The 20,779-nt window shown below is 37.0% G+C and overlaps 1 protein-coding gene across 1 annotated transcript in view; it reads left to right on the forward strand.

Moving 5' to 3' along the window:
- The window catches only part of AK9 (adenylate kinase 9), a 120,582-nt gene that overhangs the window by 2,331 nt on the left and 97,472 nt on the right, over positions 1 to 20,779 (forward strand). The window contains exons 2-8 of the mRNA XM_060030124.1: positions 5,160 to 5,287; positions 6,566 to 6,629; positions 8,198 to 8,250; positions 8,350 to 8,446; positions 12,933 to 13,045; positions 16,250 to 16,438; positions 18,708 to 18,836. Of these exons, the coding sequence (XP_059886107.1) occupies positions 5,171 to 5,287; positions 6,566 to 6,629; positions 8,198 to 8,250; positions 8,350 to 8,446; positions 12,933 to 13,045; positions 16,250 to 16,438; positions 18,708 to 18,836 (762 nt within the window). The 5' untranslated portion in view covers positions 5,160 to 5,170. The remainder of the gene's footprint in view (positions 1 to 5,159; positions 5,288 to 6,565; positions 6,630 to 8,197; positions 8,251 to 8,349; positions 8,447 to 12,932; positions 13,046 to 16,249; positions 16,439 to 18,707; positions 18,837 to 20,779) is intronic.

The raw sequence follows: 20,779 nt of genomic DNA on the forward strand, positions 1-20,779 counted from the left end.
CCTCGGCACCGTAGCCTGAAACTGCTGCAGAGCTCTCTCTTGCTCTCGGCCCTACTCAAAACTGACAGCTTTCCAAGTCACCCCTTAAATGGATCAGAGCAGTATTCCCAAATGTGCTACATGCTGTCTCCAAAAACTAAAGAGACTTACAAAATATTGCACCTCTTTTTTAGAGGTAGAAGGTGTAAGGTACGGTAACTTGTCCTTTACCTTGGAGAGAATGTCTCAGAATGTCCCAGACCACTGGCCTTTTAAAACGTCACCAATATAACAGGTCCTCGAATCTTTGTAGGTTTATTTCCCATTTTCTGCTGCCCATACGTCTTATGAGGGCATCCAGAACACTTGCTACTTCCCACTCACCAGGTCTGATATTGTCAATATTGTGGATCAACAAGACCCCTTTGTACTATATTTGTTACAAAGAGCAGGAGAGCCCCGGGGTAAGACTAAATGTCCATTGCTGACTGTTCTAAGTAAATACAGACTGCTTCTGATCCTCCTCCTTGATGTGTATTGAAAAAAAAAAATGCATTTTCCAGCTGAGTAGCTATATATCAAGTATAAGAAGCTGTGTCCATCTAGTAAAGTTCTCTGCACAGCAGTTGCAGTTGGGGCTGCCCCTACTTAACGTTTACAGTGGTCCAATATCATCTGTCATGATCTGGTTTTTGCAGAAATTCAGACTAGAGAATTAAACAGGACAATGCATCTTTTAAATAGTTTTGGGATAGCACTCTTCCATTTCATTCAGGATGATTTACTATTGTTTATCTAGGGCAGAGGCTAGGGAGCAGGTGTGCAGTTTCATGAGCTTCCACTTGGCCTTTTCAACCACAGTGGCCCTTATTCCACAGTTAGGGAATCCCTGTGAAGGTTTTTCCAGCTGCAATCCCTGTTATGCACTCAAGGCCCAGGAAAATAACCATCGAGTGATCCTTCAGACTCTTTGGATGCACTGTAAGACAGACTTGAGCCAAGGTTCCATTTATCACTGGTTCTCCACTTGCCCTCGCTCTAATACGAGGCTATGATGGCATTTTGGATCTGCTGGTATTGATGTCAGCTGAGACCATGTGTCCTATAACTGTTCAAAGAGGAGAATATTCCTATTTCCACAGTGTCTATTTCTCTGGTTAATTGTTGTAGGTTCTCTTGGGGAAGGATTGGGGAATCCCTATTATAAATACTTGCTATGGAGTTGTAGGCTAGATCCTCGAGGACTCCTTGCCGTCCCTTCAGTCAATGGGCTCTGGAATCATGAAGAAGGAATCATGACTTCCACTGTGGCTGCTGACATCAGCCTTTGGTTCACTTACCCTTTTTCGTTTTTAGAAATGTAAGTTAATCAACACTTTCATTGGCTGCTCATCTGTCTCACCCCTAGGGAGCCCATGATTTATCACTATCACTGCAGATCTCTGTGGGTCTTGCTTGTGGCCATTCTGGGCTTGCTGCCCATTATAGTAATTATACCTACTTTGTTTCTCACAGTTAAGGGCTGCCACCTGGCCTCTGCTCTTCCAGACCCTGTCATCCCCACTGACACATGAGAACTCAGTATCATAGCGGCCTCTCTCTTACTTTACTTATTTTTTTATTTTATTTTATTTTTTTGCGGTACGCGGGCCTCTCACTGTTGTGGCCTCTCCCGTTGCGGAGCACAGGTTCCGGATGCGCAGGCTCAGCGGCCATGGCTCACGGGCCCAACCGCTCCGCGGCATGTGGGATCTTCCCGGACAAGGGCAGGAACCCGTGTCCCCTGCATCGGCAGGCAGACTCTCAACCACTGCGCCACCAGGGAAGCCCTCTCCCTTACTTTAAATCCTGGCCCAAAAACGGACAGCCATCACTGAGCTTCGTAATGATGCCAGTGCTCCCTTACTAGCTCATTCCTTAACATCTTCCTGAAAAGAGTGCCCTCTGTCCATCCCAAACAGCAGAGTAGGCTGATGGTTCTCTGGCCTAACATAATAAATCCACTTAACATGCCGCTTCTGTGAGTATTTAACACCTGCCTCTGTGACCTGTCAAGGCAGTTCTGGCATTTACATCCCATTGTTTTTTTCCAAGCTTCAAGTAACCTTACCAGCAGTGAATTAGGACTTGCTCCAGGTGTCCTAGCTAGGATGTTAAACTGAGTCACGGGAGACAGCCCACTATCAATAAACTCCTATCCAGTCTGCATTCCCCTCACCTGACATCCTCAAGATCTTTCCCAGGCGTGTTCTCCTGGTTCCTGTTGGTACACTCATAGCCAGGCCCTGGAGCTCTTTAGGTGCATAACACCTTTCTTCCTGTCCAGTGCCTCCCCAGTTGGGCTGGGCTGACACTTGACCCCAGTTACTGCTCTAGAAGCTATGAGGGGAAATAAGTTGTAAAAGTCGAGCATTGTCTTCTGAGGCATCTGCCTCAGGTGAGGCATGGAGAGGCTGCTCTCTTCCGTAAATGAGAAGGTTGCTTCTGTTAATACAGAGCATTTGGGAGTAATCTTGGGGTTCAAAACTCAAGGTACTTAGACATCCAACTAGATATCCCCATCCCAGGCCTTATGGCCCTGGCTTTAGTGTGCTTTACGGAGACTCCTTAATAAATGCATGATCTCTCTAAGAGGTTTAGATGCATTTTCTCCTTTACAACTACATTTTATACTAGCATTACTTATTTTGATGGTATTTTTTAAAAACTTGAAATTTCAGCCCTTTAGTTCCTGAAGTTTTCATCTCAAATCTTTTTAATATACTAGTAATACTTCTTACTACATCTTATTTCATATTGTCATCTTAAAATAATATTGGTATATTAAGCCCATTTGAATATTCTTAACTTCCACAGAGAAATGTAATCATATTACATTTACCTGGAAGTATATAGCCCCCTCCAATCCATTTTTCATTGTTCTCTGAACAATGTCCCAGACCACTGGGACAAAGTTTTGTTTCATTTTTCAAGTCTATTCATTAAAGTATTTTCATAAGGTTTTGTAACTTTTCCATAAAGGGCTTGTATATCTTTTGTACTATTTAATCCTGTTTATTTTATATTTTTGCTGCTAAGTCATATTTATATTTGGTTACATGTTCTAGCTATTTTTGATATATAGAAATGCAACTGAATTTTGTATAATGGTTTTGAATTTAGCAAATTGGATTATTTTATTCTTAAAATTTATCTGTGACATATTTGGGTTTTCTATGTAGACAGTCATATCAACTGGGAATAATTACACTTTTCTTTCTTTTGTCTTAAAAAGAACATTTTAAATATTTAATCATTAAATATAAGGGTGTCTTTCATTCATACCCTTTATCAATAAAAGAAGTTCCCTTCTATTAGTTGCTAAGAGGTTTATCTTTTATTCAATATTAAAGGGTGTTGAATTGTCTCATACTATTTCTACATCTATTAAGATAATCATATAGTTTTTCTCCTTAAATTTATTTTAATATGATAAATTAATTTTCTCATACTAACCATCCTTGAATTCCTGGGGAAGCCCAACTTCGCCATGATGTTATTATCTTCTTCATATATTGCTAGATTCAACTTGCTAATACTTTGATTAGGATTTTTAAAAATCTTGTTCATGGGGGGCTTCCCTGGTGGCGCATTGGTTGAGAGTCCACCTGCCGATGCAGGGGACACGGGTTCGTGCCCCAGTCCGGGAAGATCCCACATGCCGCAGAGCGGCTGGGCCCGTGAGCCATGGCCGCTGAGCCTGCGTGTCCGGAGCCTGTGCTCCACAACGGGAGAGGCCACCACAGTGAGAGGCCCACATATCGCAAAAAAAAAAAAAAAAAATCTTGTTCATGAATGAAGTTGGCATATAATTTTGCTTTTTTGGACTATTCTCTGGTATAGGTATGGAGGTTATATGAGAGCCATAAATTAAGTAAGAAGTCTCCACTTTATCCTTTTTCTGAAGGAGTGTTTATAAGATTGCAAGACTTGGAGCACTTCAATAAAACCATCTGGTTTCCTTGTGGGAAGATTTTTAGTTACCAATTCAGTTTCCTTAATGGTTATAGAACACTGAAGTTTTCTCTGTTTCTTAAGAAGCTGATTTTTCTAGTAATTTGTCAATTTTGCCTAAGTTTTCAAATTTATTTGGGATAACTTTATGATAGCCTCTTATTATCTATATATCTGCAGCATTTTCTCTGTGGTCCTTCCTCCTATGTCTAATATTGTTTGATCAAGTAGACAGTAAATCAGTAAGCATTATGGAAGATTTAACCAATAAAATTCACAAACTTGATGTAGACAATTTTTTTGAAAATTACCATGGGGTAGGCCATAAGGCAAGACTCAACAAATTTCAAAGAATTAATATAATATGGAGAACAGTCTCTGATTAATGAAAGAAATCAACAACAATGAAAACACAGGAAAATCTTAGTTTTGAGATGTGAGAAAACACACCTCTAAAAAACCAATGTTTAATATTATTTAATTGTGCCTTCTATCTTCTGTTCTTGATCAATCTTGACAGAGTTTTCTATTTGTAAATCTCTTCAAAATACTGCTCTTTAGCTTTGTTGCCCTTCTTTATATAATGTTTTTCTATTTTATTAATTTTTAATATCTATTTTTCTTTTTCTAACTTCTTAAATTGTGAGCTTATATATTTTGGTATATATTATGTTCATTATTTTTCAGTTCTACGTATTTTCTCATTTCCATTAGGATTTCTAACTAGAGCCATTAGTAGGCCCTACACACATACCCATTGACAAATTTATATGTGTATACACATATAACATATTTAGTTTGATTTTTTAAAGCATTTGCTATTGGGTTTTTGTTTGGCTGGTTGTGTGTACATTAATTTGATCTTTAATAGAATACACACATCAAAACATACATGTGAATATATACATGTATGTATTTTTTCCTTAATTTAGTCTTTCAAAGATACTTTATTTTAGCTGTCTTATATAGCATATAGCTGGCTTTTGCTTTCTGTCTCAAACTATGAACCTATTATTGTTTTAATAGATCAGTTTAACTTATTTGCCATTATTGGCAAAATCCATCTCATAGTGGCATGGAATGGCTTCTGGGCTAAGTAAATTCACAGAATATTCTAGTTCTCCCAACCTGCCTGCCCGTTCCTCCTAAATTAGGCACTTTAACAATCTTACTCTTTCTTACTGTAGTATTTTGTATTATGACTTCTCAAGAGAAGACAGAAGAGCATCCTTTTGTGGATATATTTAATGAAGATGAAGCTGACAAAAACTTTATGTTGTCTAAACCTGTTTGCTTTGTTGTATTTGGGAAACCAGTAAGTTATCTCTTCTAACTTATTATTTAATATATTTTTTAATTTTTAAAGTCATAATCTCATGTTACCATATAAGATTGAAAACCACATCGTGTGCTAATTTTTTTTGGAGTGTTTGTTAGACTTTCACTGTATGACAAACTCTGAAATAGTATTGGTTGTAAATTATAACTTTCTCTCCTCTTGTATACTATTATTGAAAAGGAACCTAGATTGTATTTATCTTTGCTTTTATATTATGAATAAATTAACTCATCAAAGCACTGCACCATGACAATTGTTAGTAGTATGTGATCCAAGGTTATTTCACACTCAATTTTCATATAAAACTTTCTGTGAAATTTGTTGTGAGGCTCTCTGGATATGTGAAGACAGGACACTAAAGAGACAAATGGAGGATACTCTCATCAGTGTCTAAAGCTCCTGAGAGGGGATGTGCTTCATCTTTACCCACAGTGTGTTAGTGGACCTATGTATTATCTTTCTGCAAAACAGGAAGAAACCAAGAATGGCTGTCGTAAGATAGCTCGCCTTCCTAGTAAGCTCGCCTTTCTAGTAAGGACCTCTAGATGAGAGCTTTTTTCAGCCTCTGAGCTTAGTTGGTAGTTACCATTAGAGGGCCTAAGGTGGTTAATATAAAGCCTCTCCGGAATAGCAGAGTCTGAGGGCTGACTTGATTTTCTAGAGACCCTGGGACAGGGTCAAGAAATGGTTCCAGTAACTTCTATTATGTTTCTAAAATCAATAGAATTTTAAAAGTCAACAGTGGAAGCAATCAGATGTAACTGTTACTTCATTAAAGTGAACTTCTATCTTTAAACTATGATACTTTTCAAAGATGTCCATTAAGAAGGAATTTTTGCTCTTGAAAGTTACTAAATGGAAGTCTGTCAAGAAATTCACAATTATAAACTTTAGGCAGGAAATAAAATGATGAATCTCAATATAATCAAAATGATTTGTACTCAAAATTACAAAATTTAACAATCGGAAGAGTGCAATACCTAGAATACCATTATGGTACAGCTTCCTGCTTTCAGGGCTGTTTTCTTAATTAAAAAAAAAAAATCACTTCACAAAACGTGGCAAACGGGACAGTTAATAGAGAAAAATGAAGCTATAAATATCTAGGATCTATTCTTTATTTATTGTATGGAAAAAAATTTTACTTGATAATATTATGTAATTATAGTAACCATCAATAGAATCTTTAAAAATATCTGTTTTATTGGCAAATAGCTATTCTATTGGGTTTTAAATAATATCTTTCTTTTTAAGGGGGTTGGTAAGACAACATTAGCCCAACAGATAACACAGGCATGGAAGTGTATTCGCGTAGAAGGTAAATTTTATCTTTTTTCCCAAATATTTTATTATGAAAACTTTCAAATATGCATTAAAATGTAAAGCATTGTACAGTGAACACCCATATGCCCATCTACTTACTATCTATTAGTCTATTATTAATATTTGCTATATTTGCTTTATCACACATCACTATCAACACAGTGAACATTATCTTTAAAATAGCATCAAACATGTTTTGCCCTTCTGTTAGTCTTAGTTTTGGTCATAGAATTTAGGACGTTTATGAAACATCTTTGACTCCATTCTACTGCTTCCCATTCTCTAATTCTGTAATTTAGAACTATTGGGGATATGTGTGTTTGGGGTGTCTCCCTGTGAAATGTGAAAAGAGATGGAACTCTCACAGCTGCTCTTGGGGAGATTTTCTAGGACTTAATTATCTTTAATGATAAATTTTATTTTTTATTATTTATAATTTGCTTTGCATTCTTTGCAATATATGTGACCGGGGTTGATGTCTTTGTATATAAATATTCTTTTAATCAATAAAACCATTTGTGCCTTAATAGAAAAATAAGCAAAAGAGTGAATCTGTAATTCATAAAAGTGGAAATAAAAATGGACAAATATAAGAAAAGAGTTTAACTTCACTGTTACTCAAAGAAATGCTAATTAAAATAATGCTGATCTATATTTGCCTAATAAATTGGCAGTGAATCTTTAAAGTTTCTACCATCATTGTTGGCAAGAATGTTATCAAATGAGCATTTCACATGCCATTAGTGATATTGTGATCTGGTACAACTTGGGGGAGAGGACAATTCTGCAACACGTAACACACACACACACACACACACACACACACACACAAACTTTAAAATTTTCCCCTTTTTTATCAAAATAAAATTCACTTGTAGGAAATCTTAAAAAGTGCCAAACTTTCCATAGATTATTAGCAGCTAGGGACATAATCAGCTCCTGGGTCCTCCCCTAAGTTATACCCCTGTCATTTCTGTCCCAGGATATCTTCCATCATGGAATGAAATATCTCCTCTTAAAAAGGAACCAAGTTATTAGAATTTCAGCCTCAGGACCCCTTTTTGCTAGATAAATTTCAGTGTTCATCTATTTTTAACATTTCTTGATGCATATTTTCCTTTTATACAATCAATGTGCAAAATTAATGGGCTGTAGATGTAACTACATATGATTATAAAAGTATCTGGACTGGTAATACTACTGTATACTCTGTATGATACTTTGTAATTTCCAAATCACTGTCATATACAACCTCATTTCATCCTCATATTCCCTTGCATACTACACAGGGCACAAGCATGCAAGGTGCAAAGGTGTTTGGGAAGTTATCTTCCCCAAGATCCTTTAGCTAGTGAGTGTCAGAGACAAGTTTTCTGTGGAATACATTTTGCTACCTTATACTTTAGTTAGGCTTAAATGACATAATGTGTATAAATGTGCTTTGTAAACTCTAAAGTGACACAAATATTAATCTTTGTTACTAGTTAAAAAACACACAAATATGTTTCTTAACTTGGAAATTCTAATAACAATTTGTGCTAATATTTTGAATTCATATTTTAGCTTTACCGATTTTGGAAGAACAGATTGCCAGTGACACTGAATCAGGAGCTATGGTAAACAAATCTAACTTTCAAAATTGTTACAATTTCCTTAAAAGCTGTGTGTCACAGGTACATTATACAATCATGTACAATATCTGTGTTTGTTCTTAGTTGCAGTCGATGCTGATCAGTGGCCAAAGCATTCCAGATGAACTTGTCACAAAGCTAATGTTGGAGAAGCTCAACTCCCCAGAAGTCTCTCACTTTGGTATGCTTATTTTTATACAGCAGTGGCTATCAATGCAGCCTTAAAACTCGTGGTTTATCTGAGGCACAAGTAATTCCTGAAATTGCATTTTTTTTTTTTTTTTTGCCCTGGCATAGGAAAGGAATCCCAGAGTCCGAATTCAGTTGAGCAACTCCAATAGTTTTATTTGCTTGTTCACTTGTTTTTATTCTTCAGAATCTACATTTGTTTTCAAATTTTAAGTTTATATGATTCAATCTTCAAAAAGAATACAGGAATACAAATAAAGGAATACAAATAAAGTGCAGTACAATGAAAAAAATATATATATATGTATATCATCTATGTCTATAGGTAGATCTATATATAGATTATGTACAGAATGAACTATATCTATTCATACATATATAGATATATATCCCGATATCATCTCCTTTATTTCATATAAATATGCTATCTATCCATTTATCTATCTACTGATCAGTAATAAAGAGGATGAACTTGGGAAAAACACCCAGAATGTGGGAAGTAAAATGAACAAAAAGGTAAAAAGGAAAATCACGGAATTCTGACATAGGTCAATAAATGACCTCAAAAAGTATAATGATTGAAACTGAAAATGCATATGTAAAGTTAGATAGGCAAATATCTTTTTGTTTATTCTTTACCTCACATTACCTCTTGAGAAAATTTAGAGTGACTTACATGGCAACAAAAAAATGGCATAAATTATAAGTATTGGCAAAAAGAGAAAGGAAAAAACATGAGAAAAATAAATCTACTCAGCTCTGCCATTCACAGTGTTCATAACCCTTTTAACTTCTTATTACAGAAAATTTCAAGCAAAAGTAGAGAATGATATAAAATCCCCCCATGTGTCAAAAACCCAGCTTCAACAATGACAACTGTTGTTTCATCTTATTTCATCTATGCCTCTGCATACATTCCCCCCAACCTACTTTATTTTGAAGCTAATCCATATCATATCAGTTCATCTGTAAATGTTTTAGTCTGTATCTCAGAAAGATAAGGACTCTTTTAAAACTTATCACATTACTATTATCATACCTAAAAAATTAATAATAAATCATCTACTAATCAGTCTATTGTCAAATTTCACTATGTGCCTCATATTTTTTTTCTAGTTGGTGTTTTTTTGTTTGTTTGTTTGTTTGATTTTGGAAGCAGGATCCAACCAAACAGGTTTCACATATTGATACTTATCAGTATGTCACAAGTACCTTTTAATCTGTAAGTTGCCCCTACCTCTTTACATCATCTTGTGTTTTCTATGCTGAAAAAACTGGTTGTTTGTCTTTTAGAGTTTCCTACCTTCTGGAGTTTGCTGATTGCACCTCCTGCTGTCATTTAATGTATTCCTCTTTCCCCTAGACTTCCTGTGCACTGGTACTTATCCTGAGAGCTTGCAGAGGAGAGTGCTATAAATGATTTCTTTATTATAAATTTATTTATTTATTTTTGGCTGCATTAGGTCTTTGTTGCTGCGTGCGGGCTTTCTCTAGTTGCAGCGAGAAGGGGCTACTCTTCATTACGGTGCGCGGGCTTCTCGTTGCAGTGGCTTTTCTTGTTGCAGAGCACGGGTTCTAGGCACGTGGGCTTCAGTAGTTGTGGCTCGCGGGCTTAGTTGCTCCGTGGCATGTGGGATCTTCCCGGATCAGGGCTCGAACCCGTGTCCCCTGCGTTGGCAGGTGGATTCTTAACCACTGTGCCACCAGGGAAGTCCCTATAAATGATTTCTTGAGTCTGAGTTCCACATTATCAGCATGCAAGTGCATGGCCACGGTCTAGTCATGCACAACTGGGCTCGTTTAAAGGCTACAGTGAAGGCAGGACCTTGAGCCCCTTCTGCCCAGCCTCCCCTCACCTGTCCTACAGCAGCCCCAAAGGAATTTCTTGGGAACCTAGCACTTTGCTAAACACAGTTTGAAACTCTCTGCTAAGCAAGGATTCTTTCTGATGTTTGGTCTTACCCAGCAGCCTGGTAGATGGTAGAAGCAATATTGGAAGTGAAGGGCTTTCAAAATAGAGATATTAACTTGGGTCAGGGGCTGGGTAAGGCTGGGTAATTGATGACTCCAAGATCCCTAAAGACAGCTAATGTGCTGTCAGTAAAGTATTGCCAGATCCAATCTTAATATTTTTCTGTACCAGAGCCCTTTTATACTTGGAGGTTCTGTCACTATTTAGAAAAAAGTTACACAATCTACAGTTATAATCCCTTCACTCACAACCTGTCATGCTGTGTTGGCCTTGAGACAAAATCAGCTTCCATGCGCTGCATCCTCACCCAAGAGAAAATGGTAGAGTCAATTCCTGGGCACCCTGAGAAGCCCTTCTCTGCATCCTCCTTCTAGACTGCAGAAAAAATCATTTTCCTCCGTGACTGATGGACAGCCCTGGTCTGGGCAGTCCCTGCCCCAGGTATAGCACATTGTGGATGGTACTGTAAGTCACTGGTCACCAATATGGCCACTCATGCCAGGCTGGGCTGAGGTGAGATGACTATCAGGGCAGGCTGGATGCTAAGCTGCGCAATGTCCATGAATCTCTCAACACTTCGATCTAAAAGCAGTAGCATACCATCTTCAGTTCTGTGGCTATAGGGAATACCTCCTTCTTCTCACTGTGCCAGGAAGCGGGCGAAAAGTGACGGTATGGGCCTGTTGGTTTCCCCTGGGCTGTGGTGTGAACAGTCTTTGAGTTTTCCCTTGGTGGGGGTGATGCAGGCTGGGCATTAGCCTGCTGAGTGCCTATTCTGCCTATGATAGTATACGCAGAGCCTTCCAGCAAGGAGTGGCATGGGGTCTACCATTCCTCTGTTTTCAGCATGGAGTGCAAGGGCTTGGTAATGGTGTCGAGGAGAAGTGGGACGGAGGGTGGAATCCTCACCTATGCTTCCATCTTCACAACATGTCTCTGGGATTAGAGAGGTTGACAGTGGGCTCAGCAGCTCTAAGAAGTATCCCCCTGAGATCTTCCCAGAATTGGATCCAGAGAACTAAGTTATTCCACTGTAAATCTTCAAAGGTGAGATAAACAAGCGACGTAACTGTCTCTGCCGCAACTCTTCCATAGACAGATTTCCAGGGTCTGGATATGATGATACTGGCCACCTCTCATTGGGTAGAGCCCCCAAATCCATTGCTCAGAACATTAAGGCAACCCAAATAATGGCCTATCAGGAGACAGTCAGACCCCATGGAAACAACCCACTCTTCTGCTGCCTCCACCAGGGAAGAGATCAAGTATGAAACTCATTCAAATATACATGTGCACCCAAGGTTTGGCATGCCTGCAAACAGTCACACTTGGAATGCCTGATAAGCTCTCAGGGCAGTGGCAGTGGTTGTAGTAATGGGCAGGGTGCTGGAGAGCACAGCAAACAGAGTGCCAAGCATCTTTCTGTCATCCACTTACAATAGACAAATGTGGGCAGTGCTGGCAGCAGAGGGAATGGGAGGAAGGTCTTGTGTAATCCCTTGTTTCTTAGAAGGGGAGGGCATGAACTCTGGGAACTGACTGGTCTCTGGAATTACCCAAGGTTGAATTCAATCTAGGGCTAAGTCATGCAGTCCCTTCACCACAGCACCCACAATTGCAATGTGTCAGACCAAGGGGTTAATGCTAGCCATCATGTCCCAGAGGAGACACTGGTCAGTCTTGACAGCCTCACTCCATTCAGTTTTTATAAAATGTCTGCCAAAAATCAAAGCTTAATAACCATAATTTGTCTGTCAGTTGTTCCTCCAAGAAAAAAATATTCTATAAAACAGCAGAAAAATTGTTCGAAGGGCTTTAATTCCCAGCAACAGAGTTAAGAATTTATTAACAAGAGAAAGGTTTCTCAAGCAAGAGAGTGACATAATTAAAGAAATATATTAAGGAAACTAATATGATGATGGTATCCAGGATGAATTTCAATGAGAAGATATAGGTTTCTGGGTAGGGATGCAAGCCAATAAATGTACTAAGGCAAAATCATATTGATAATGTTGTTTCTTAAAATGTATGAGGGTTACATGGGTATTTTATTACTCTCTGTAACTTATATAAACATATACATATATATTCCATTGTATTATGAAATATTAATTCAAGAAATAAAAATAATATGCCATGCAACCCACTATAATATACCTTTACCATTCATCATATGAGCTTTCCTAACATGAGTTAAAGAATTATTGGCATGGAACTTCCTTCTCTAGGCACCTCATGTGCCTAAAATAAATTGATTTGGAATTTTTAAAGATGTCTCCTCCTAGCCCAATGGTTTTATTTATTGTCAGAAAAACATTATTCAGAGTTATAATTCATGTGGCAATAACCTTAACTATTAATTTTTAAATGTTGACAGATGATTTTAAGACCAGCATTAGTATTCATCAATAACTAAATGATATTTTTATAAAGTAATAATAATAAATCCATGCTCTCAGACATTGATAATATTATAAAACTTTTAAAATTATGTTTTACTCTACAGGCTATATTATCACTGAAATACCGTCACTTTCACAGGATGCCATGACTATTTTCCAGCAAATAGAATTAATTAGAAATTTAAATTTGAAACCTGATATTATAATCAATATTAAGGTAAGAATATTAGTTGTGTTTCTAGTATGGTATATATAACCATTCTTTTTGATAGTTAAATTCAAGGAATGTTCTTAATTGTTTTAAGGAGTTAGGAAAATAATAATTTATGCGTCAGTTATAGGGTCTGAATTATACTTTGTCATACCTCTGTGCTTTTGCACCTGTAGCTCCATCCACGGGAAACACCTCCTTGCCTCTTCACCAGGCTTCATCACAGTTATCCTTTGAACGCCAGTTCAGGCATCATCTCTGCAGAACTTTCCCCAACAACCAACCCCTCCGCACCAACACAAACATTAACTAACTCTCATTCTCTCTCCCTCTCTCTCCCTCTCTCTCTCCCCCACAGCTGCTTCATCACAGGAAAGTTAAATACTTCTCTGATGACCATTCATGTTGCTCTTTTCTATCATATTACCTCACTGTGTTGTAATTGTCCATTTTCTTCTAGACTCTGCCTTACTTGGCGGCAGGAACCATGTCTCACTCCTGTAAACCTCAACTAGCACAATAAGTGGTACCTAATATGTTTGCCAGTTAAATAAAATGAAAGAATGAACAAATTATTGGATGTACGAATGTTAAAGAACACTGATAGGTTGGTCCTGTTCCCATTTCTCTCCTTTACCAGCTGTAGAACATGGTAAATCACATTTAGGAGCCTCAATTTCCTCTTCACAAAGATGATACAAAGATAGCTGCTTCATAGGGTTGTGGTAAGAATGCAGTGAGGTGAGGACCACTTGTTTATATGAACATGAATGATAACCGTTTATAACAATACCCTGCCTGATTCCCCAAAGGGTTTGACAACTCAGAATAAATTAGATGGTCCTCAGCTCAGGTGCAGGGACTCAGTGGTGTGTTTGGGCTAGCTGTGAGAGACAGGTGGCATTCAGTGATGGGTGTTGGGGTCATCTGCAGCCCCAGCCCAATGTCATGGTTAGAGGCCAATCAAAATCCCTGTGTGACCTTCAGAATGTCACCCATGTGAACATATGTATAATGGAGAGAAAAAAAATCTCAAACAATTAACTGAAACCAAATATAAGGTCTAGGCCATGGAACACAGAGATTATATAGGAAATTAAGACTGGGTGGAATAAGAACACAGAGATATACAGGCCATAAGGCTCCAAATGCTCACTAAATTTGGGTCATAAATTTGGTTCTAAGTTTGATGAACCAAAGCAGAAGGGGAAATGTGACCAGTTATATAAAATCCGCATTGCCCATGAAAAGACAAGCCATTCCTCAGGAAAAACAAAATGAGAGATATATCTTACATGGGTCTCAACATAAGGATTGTTAACGTAGAGAATGAAGTCCTTAACCCCATTGATATTGTGTGATGGTGGGTGTCCATGGCAGTTTCCACAGGTAGCTGGGGCATAATCAGAGGGCCTCATGGGAGATAGAACTTCAGTACAGCACACACTTCTCTGATGGTTTGGCCTTATTTGGGAATAGAGTCTGGGATTTCTAGACCAGAAGTTTTTAGCCTGGGATCCATGAATCCTTAAGCATCCATGAACGTTCTGAAACTATATGCAAATTTTATGTGCATGGACATTTTTCTGAAGCAAAAGCCTATGGCTTTCATCATATTCTAAAGAGGTCTGTATACTAAAGAAACAAACAAACAAAAAAAGTGCATTAAGGGCCAGTGATCTGCTACAGCAGTGGTTCTCAGAATTTGGTCCGAGAGCCAACTGCATTAGCAGCACTCAAGAAGCTTGTTGGAAATGCAGATTCTCAGGGAGCACCCCAGAACTACAGAAACTGTTGGGGTAGCATCCAGCTGTCTGTGTTGAGAAAACCTCCAGTACACATGGATGCTGCTGAAGTTTGAGGATCACTGCTCCCAGGCATACCTTCAGATTCACCCTAAGATTAATAAATCACTTCCTATAAGTGAAAACAGGAGACAATAGTCTTTGTCAAGGACCCAAAATGTGGGTATTCTGCGTTGCCAAATGAGGGCAAATATACATGTGTTTTTTTAAATTACCAGAATGGGTTGAGATCTTTTTTTGTGAAAAAATTAGAAACCCTAAATAAAAGTCTTGCCTCAGTAAATACCCATCCCATCTCTATATAGAAGTAGTCTGAAGAAATCAGAAAATGAGCACGAAAAGTTCTAAAGTTTCTTGCTTCCTTTGTTTCTCAAAAGTGTGATGCATGAACTGTTGGCATCAGAATCACTGACAATGTTTGCTAAAATGTCTGAGCCTCACTCTAGACTTAATAAATCACAGGGGAAGCAGAAATCTTTTTTTTACGGTCCTCTGTATACAGTTACACTCTAATGTTTGAGAACCACTACTATAGAATGTCATCCAGAGTTTATCGTGAAAAATATTCAGAGCAGGATTTACAGCTCAAAACCTTAGTTTATCATTAATAATGTGTCACAGAGCGTGGGCTACAGATCAGAAGGCCTGGTCCCAAGTTGTAGTTTCCCCTCATGACATTGTGACCTTACCCTGCCAGAGCAGTCCTTCTCTGATCAGCAAAATGGCTTTAATCATATTGTATTATTTCTCTTACAGGGTTAGTTTAAGAATTGAGTAAAATATTACACACGTGGAAGCACTTGAAATGAGAAAATTACTCATAGACTTTGGTTTTGTCCTGTTTTACTATCCAGATTCAGTTTTCTCATTTACAAAATGAAAAGGTTAGACTAAACTAGATGACCTTTCAGGTCCCATTCATTGATGCTATTTTATGAACTACTTCATCCATAAAGCTGTAAATGATAGTAAATACTATAAATACAAGATATATTTTTTTTGTCATAAGATTGTGGCTATTCCCCCATTTTCATCCATTCTCAGCTTTTTCAAACTAATCTGCCAGAATCCTCCTGTGTACCTTTGCTGACTAAATTGATTTTCTATTCTATTTCTCTGGCTCTTTCTACTGTTATTCTAACCCTCTTTTTTTATTTTAATCTTAAAGCTTCTGATACTTTCTCACATGTGTTACTTTTGGGTAAAGAAAAGTGTTGTCATAGCATAAAAGTTGTATCTTGTGCCTCTCTTGGTATATGATAAAATCTGATTCAAAATGCCATTTACAGTATTGAATTTGCTCAAGGTTTTGAGGAATTTGGGAGTTTAGATACTGCATAATATGTGAATAGGAAGTAAAGGCATATTCAAAATGTTTTATGTAATTACTAATGTTGTTCCTTAGTGTCCTGACTATGATTTATGCCAAAGAATTTCGGGGCAAAGGCAGCACAGTAGTACAGGATACATATTCACAAGAGATCAGTGGGATCCTGAAGCTATTGAGAGTCGTAGGAGAAAGAAGGAAGAAGCCCAAAAGGAAGGAAAAGGAGAAGAGGAAAGGGAAGAGGAAGAAGAGCAAGAAGAAGAAGAGGTAATATCCCCATACCAGATACTACACTTTTAAACTGCTATCATTAAATTAAATGATAGTATAAATAATTAAAAAATAGCAGCTACTAGAGAAAATTACACTTTCTTTAAGTTTTCATTTAGTCTTGAGGAAATAGCAAAAATATTTCATGTTTTCAAGAACCATTAGATCATAATGTAGAGGTCATCAAGTTTAAGATCATCCTTCTTGTCAGTATGGAAGTCCCTCCATATCCTGACAGCTAATCTGCTTCATTTCATAGCAACAGAGAGTTACTGGTCACCTACTATGTGTCAAGCACTATGTAAGCTAGAGTGAGGAGTTAGAGCCATATAAGACAAGTGTAATATGGAGAAGAAGGTAGCCCAGTCAGAATCCAATTTATGAAGTTAGTATAACCCCGATTTCAAACTCTGACAAAGAGAGCACATGAAAAGAAAGCTATAGCCCAATTTCACATATAGTGTTGATACAACAATCCTAAATTCAGTACTAGTAAGCATAATGCAATAGGGCCTCAAAAGAATCTTCTACCATGACTTAATGAGGAAAATTGATATAAAGAAATCTGTTAATAGGTGACGGGTTGGATTTAGCCTACTGGGGTGGGACAGGTCATAGTTTGCCAGTCCTTGCCCTACTGAAATATACCTGTGATTTCTATTATAAATTTATTTATTTATAATGTTTAATAATTTAAAATAATTTCTATAATTTCTAAATTATTATGAATAAATACTATTTCTATTAGGGCCTAGACTCTGTGAAGTCAGATGTTAATTTGTAGATGGCTACATCGCAAATCATTTGTCTAGTGGAAAAGATAAGCCCCAAAGGCTACAGTTTTATTGCCCTGTAGGATATTAAGCAGGATATCAAACTTTGCACTCTGATTTCAGTTATTATAGATACTTCAGCTTTGTCATCCTGCTGGTTCCCTCACTAATAGGTTAAATGAATTTTTGACATTCGTTCTTTCACTTAAGAGTAGATCTTAAGAGTTCTCATCACAAGAAAAAAATTGTAACTATGTATGATGATGGAGGTTAACTAGACTTATTGTGATCATCTCACAATATGTACAAATGCAGCTGACCCTGGAACAACTCCAGGGTTGGGGCACTGACCCTCCATGCAGTTAAAAATCCAAGTTAACTTTACAATCCAACCTCTGTATCCGCAGTTCTACATCCTAACAACCGCAGATCATGTAGTAGTATGGTATTTACTATTGAAAAATATCCTCCTATAAGTGGACCCATGCAGTTCAAATTCACGTTGCCCAAAGATCAACTGTATTGAATCATTATATTGTACACCTGAAACTAATGTAATGTTATATGTCAATTACATCTCAATTTTTAAAAACTGTTATTTTAAAAATATAAAATAATCTTCCCTGTGCAAATAAGGCATTAGATAAAAGTCAGCATCTATATACCAGATTTTTTAAAAAGGTAAACCTCACAGCAAATAGGAAAAAAAGTGTGTCATTTTAGCCTGAATAAAGCATACCATTGTAATTAAGATAACAAATATGATAATAAGATAATAAATATGATATTGAATGCCTACCAGGCCTTGGGCTGAGAACTTTTACACATACTATTTCCTCTGCCTTGAAATAGTCTTTCCCCAGAAATCTGTGTGGCTCTACTCAAATGTCATTTCTTCAGAGAACCCTTTCATGACCACCTTCTCCCATCACTCTCCATCCCCTCTCCCCTGCATCATCTTTCTTCTTAGCTCTTACCACCACAGCCTAACCTGTGAGGTATTTGTTTGTCTACTTATTTATACTCTGTCTTCCTCAATTGGGACATGTACTCTCTGAGCCCCAGGGCTCAGTTCTGTTCTGTTCCCCAGTTTTGTTCTCTGTCATCTCTCAAGCTCCTCGAACAGTGTCTGGCACAGAGTAGGCACTTAAGCTTTATTAAATGAATGAATCAATGAATGAATGAGCTACAAGCTCAGGTATTCATAAAAAATCTAATTTCTTTGTCTCTAAAAATATGATGTTATTCCTTTACTCTTCCCTACTTATTGGGGAGCAAAAAGAAATTAGTAAGTATCCAAGTGAATTTAAAGCTTTATTCCATCTGATTAAGGAACTTCAGGGGTGTTCTATGTCTCTAAAATAAAAATCCTGTTTCTAATCTGCCCTTCTCCCTTCTTCTCATCCCAAAAGGGCATCTAGGTATAAGGAGGGAGAGATATGACTTGTAAATAAAGTAACGACTAACATATATTTAACATCTTTTCCATTTAGGCATTTATTGCTGAAATGCAGATGGTGGCTGAAATTCTTCAACATCTAGTTCAGAGGCCTGAGGATTATTTGGAAAATATCGAACGCATTGTTAAATTTTATAAGGAAATAATTCTTCACCCTTTAGAAGTAAGAACAAGATATATTGCTGAAAATGGGAATGTTGGTATCTGTGTTTTAACCCTGAAATAACTTTCACATTTCTTCCCTTCATGTATTATCTACCTGATTCTCCTCCTCTTGAGCTTGGTAAAATGCTATCAGAATAAGATTGCATTCCAAAAGCTGTTTCACAGAACAATATTATTTTACTCTTACGAAGCAGGAATGTTGCTGAAAATTGCATTTTTCAAAAGTCATTAGGGGAATTTATTTATGGTTGTAGGCTGGAAAGTCCATGTCAAGAGATTGTTTTGTGAAAGCATTTATGGGTTTATCAGAACAAATGTACACTTGAGGTGTATCTTTTATTTTAAAAGGAATTGTTAATTTAGTTAAATTGCAGTCTAAAGAAGAGCTATCCCAGACTGGTTTCTCTGTTTATCCCATTCAAAGATGATTATTTGTAAACATGATAAGGCCATTATATAATAGGAAATTTTTAATTAAAATAATTAGCATTTTAAAAGTATGATTACTGAAATTATGATTATTGAAAAGCATATTTTTATGGTTAAAAATCCAGGGCAGACTCTGTCCAATTTATGTTGGAGATTTATTCAACAAACATTTATTATCTGGTATTTGGCCAGATACCATGCTAAGCAATGGAAATACAAAGAAAATAGAAAACAGTCCTCAAATTACCTCTTCCCATCTGATAGAGAAACTAAAAGAATTTGTTTCATGCTGTTTTATAATGTTTATATATCTTTAGAGACAAATGAATGGATCATTTTCATCACCATTGCCCACCCCGCCCCCGCCAAAAAATGAGAACCAAACTGGTTTCTTTTTTTATTGAAATACAGTTGATTTACAATATTGTGTTAGTTTCAGGTGTACAGCATAATGATTCAGTGCTTTTGTTTTCTTATGTATGACTTTGATTCCTCCCTTCTTCTTCTTCCATTCCCGGCCTTTAAACATAGCTTCTTAAGTGTAATTTACATGTCTATCTATAATATTCTTTCTCCTTCAACAAAAATATTTTACATATTCCTTAAGTGGCTGGCATTGGGTATCAAATAAAGCATAATTAATATCAGATTCTGAAGATTAGAAAACTATATTCATGGGCAGGAGGTTGGATAGGGACCAAGTCTCACATCCTAGCATCACCAATGCCCAGGGCAGTGCCCAAATTCTGGCGAGTGGTAAATGCTTAACAGATGGTCAGCTGAACAAGTGATGAGATCACGAAGGAAAAAGAATAACAGCTTCCGTTTCATTACATGTAAAGCTTCTGGAAATAAATTTTTATAAAACACCTCACTCAAATAAAAAGACAACAAACTTGAAAAATATCCACATCAACTATGATAAAAGATTTAAAGCTTTGATATAGTAAAAGGTCATAGACTCACAGACATAGAGAACAGACAGGGTTAACAAAGTGGGGGGAGGGTGGGTGGGGGAGGGATGGAGTGGGAGTTTGGGGTTAGCAGATGCAAACCAGTGTATATAGAATGGATAAATAACAAGGTCCTACTATATAGCACAGGGAACTATATCCAATATCCTGTGATAAACCACAATGGAAAAGAATATTAAAAATAGAATGTATATATATGTATAGTGACTCACTTTCCTGTACAGCAGAAATTAACACATTGTAAATCAACTATTCTTCAATTTTTTAAATGTGAAAAAAAAGGTCATAGAAATGATTTTTCTAAAACCTGTAAGGTCTTACCCTCCCGATGATAAATGGGCAAGAAATATGAGCAGACAATTCACAAAAATGAAAGACAAAAGAGTAACAGGACTGTAGAAAAATGTTCAGCTTTACTGATAATAAAGAAAGGCTAATCTAAATTAAGAGATATTTCCATGATCAAATTTTAAAAGATGAACAAGGAATAAGAATTACTAATTCTAGCAAGTATATATGGTAAAGCACACACTCTCAT

This window comes from Delphinus delphis, chromosome 14, assembly GCF_949987515.2.
Source record: "Delphinus delphis chromosome 14, mDelDel1.2, whole genome shotgun sequence".
In the NCBI taxonomy this organism is placed as follows: Eukaryota; Metazoa; Chordata; class Mammalia; order Artiodactyla; family Delphinidae; genus Delphinus; species Delphinus delphis.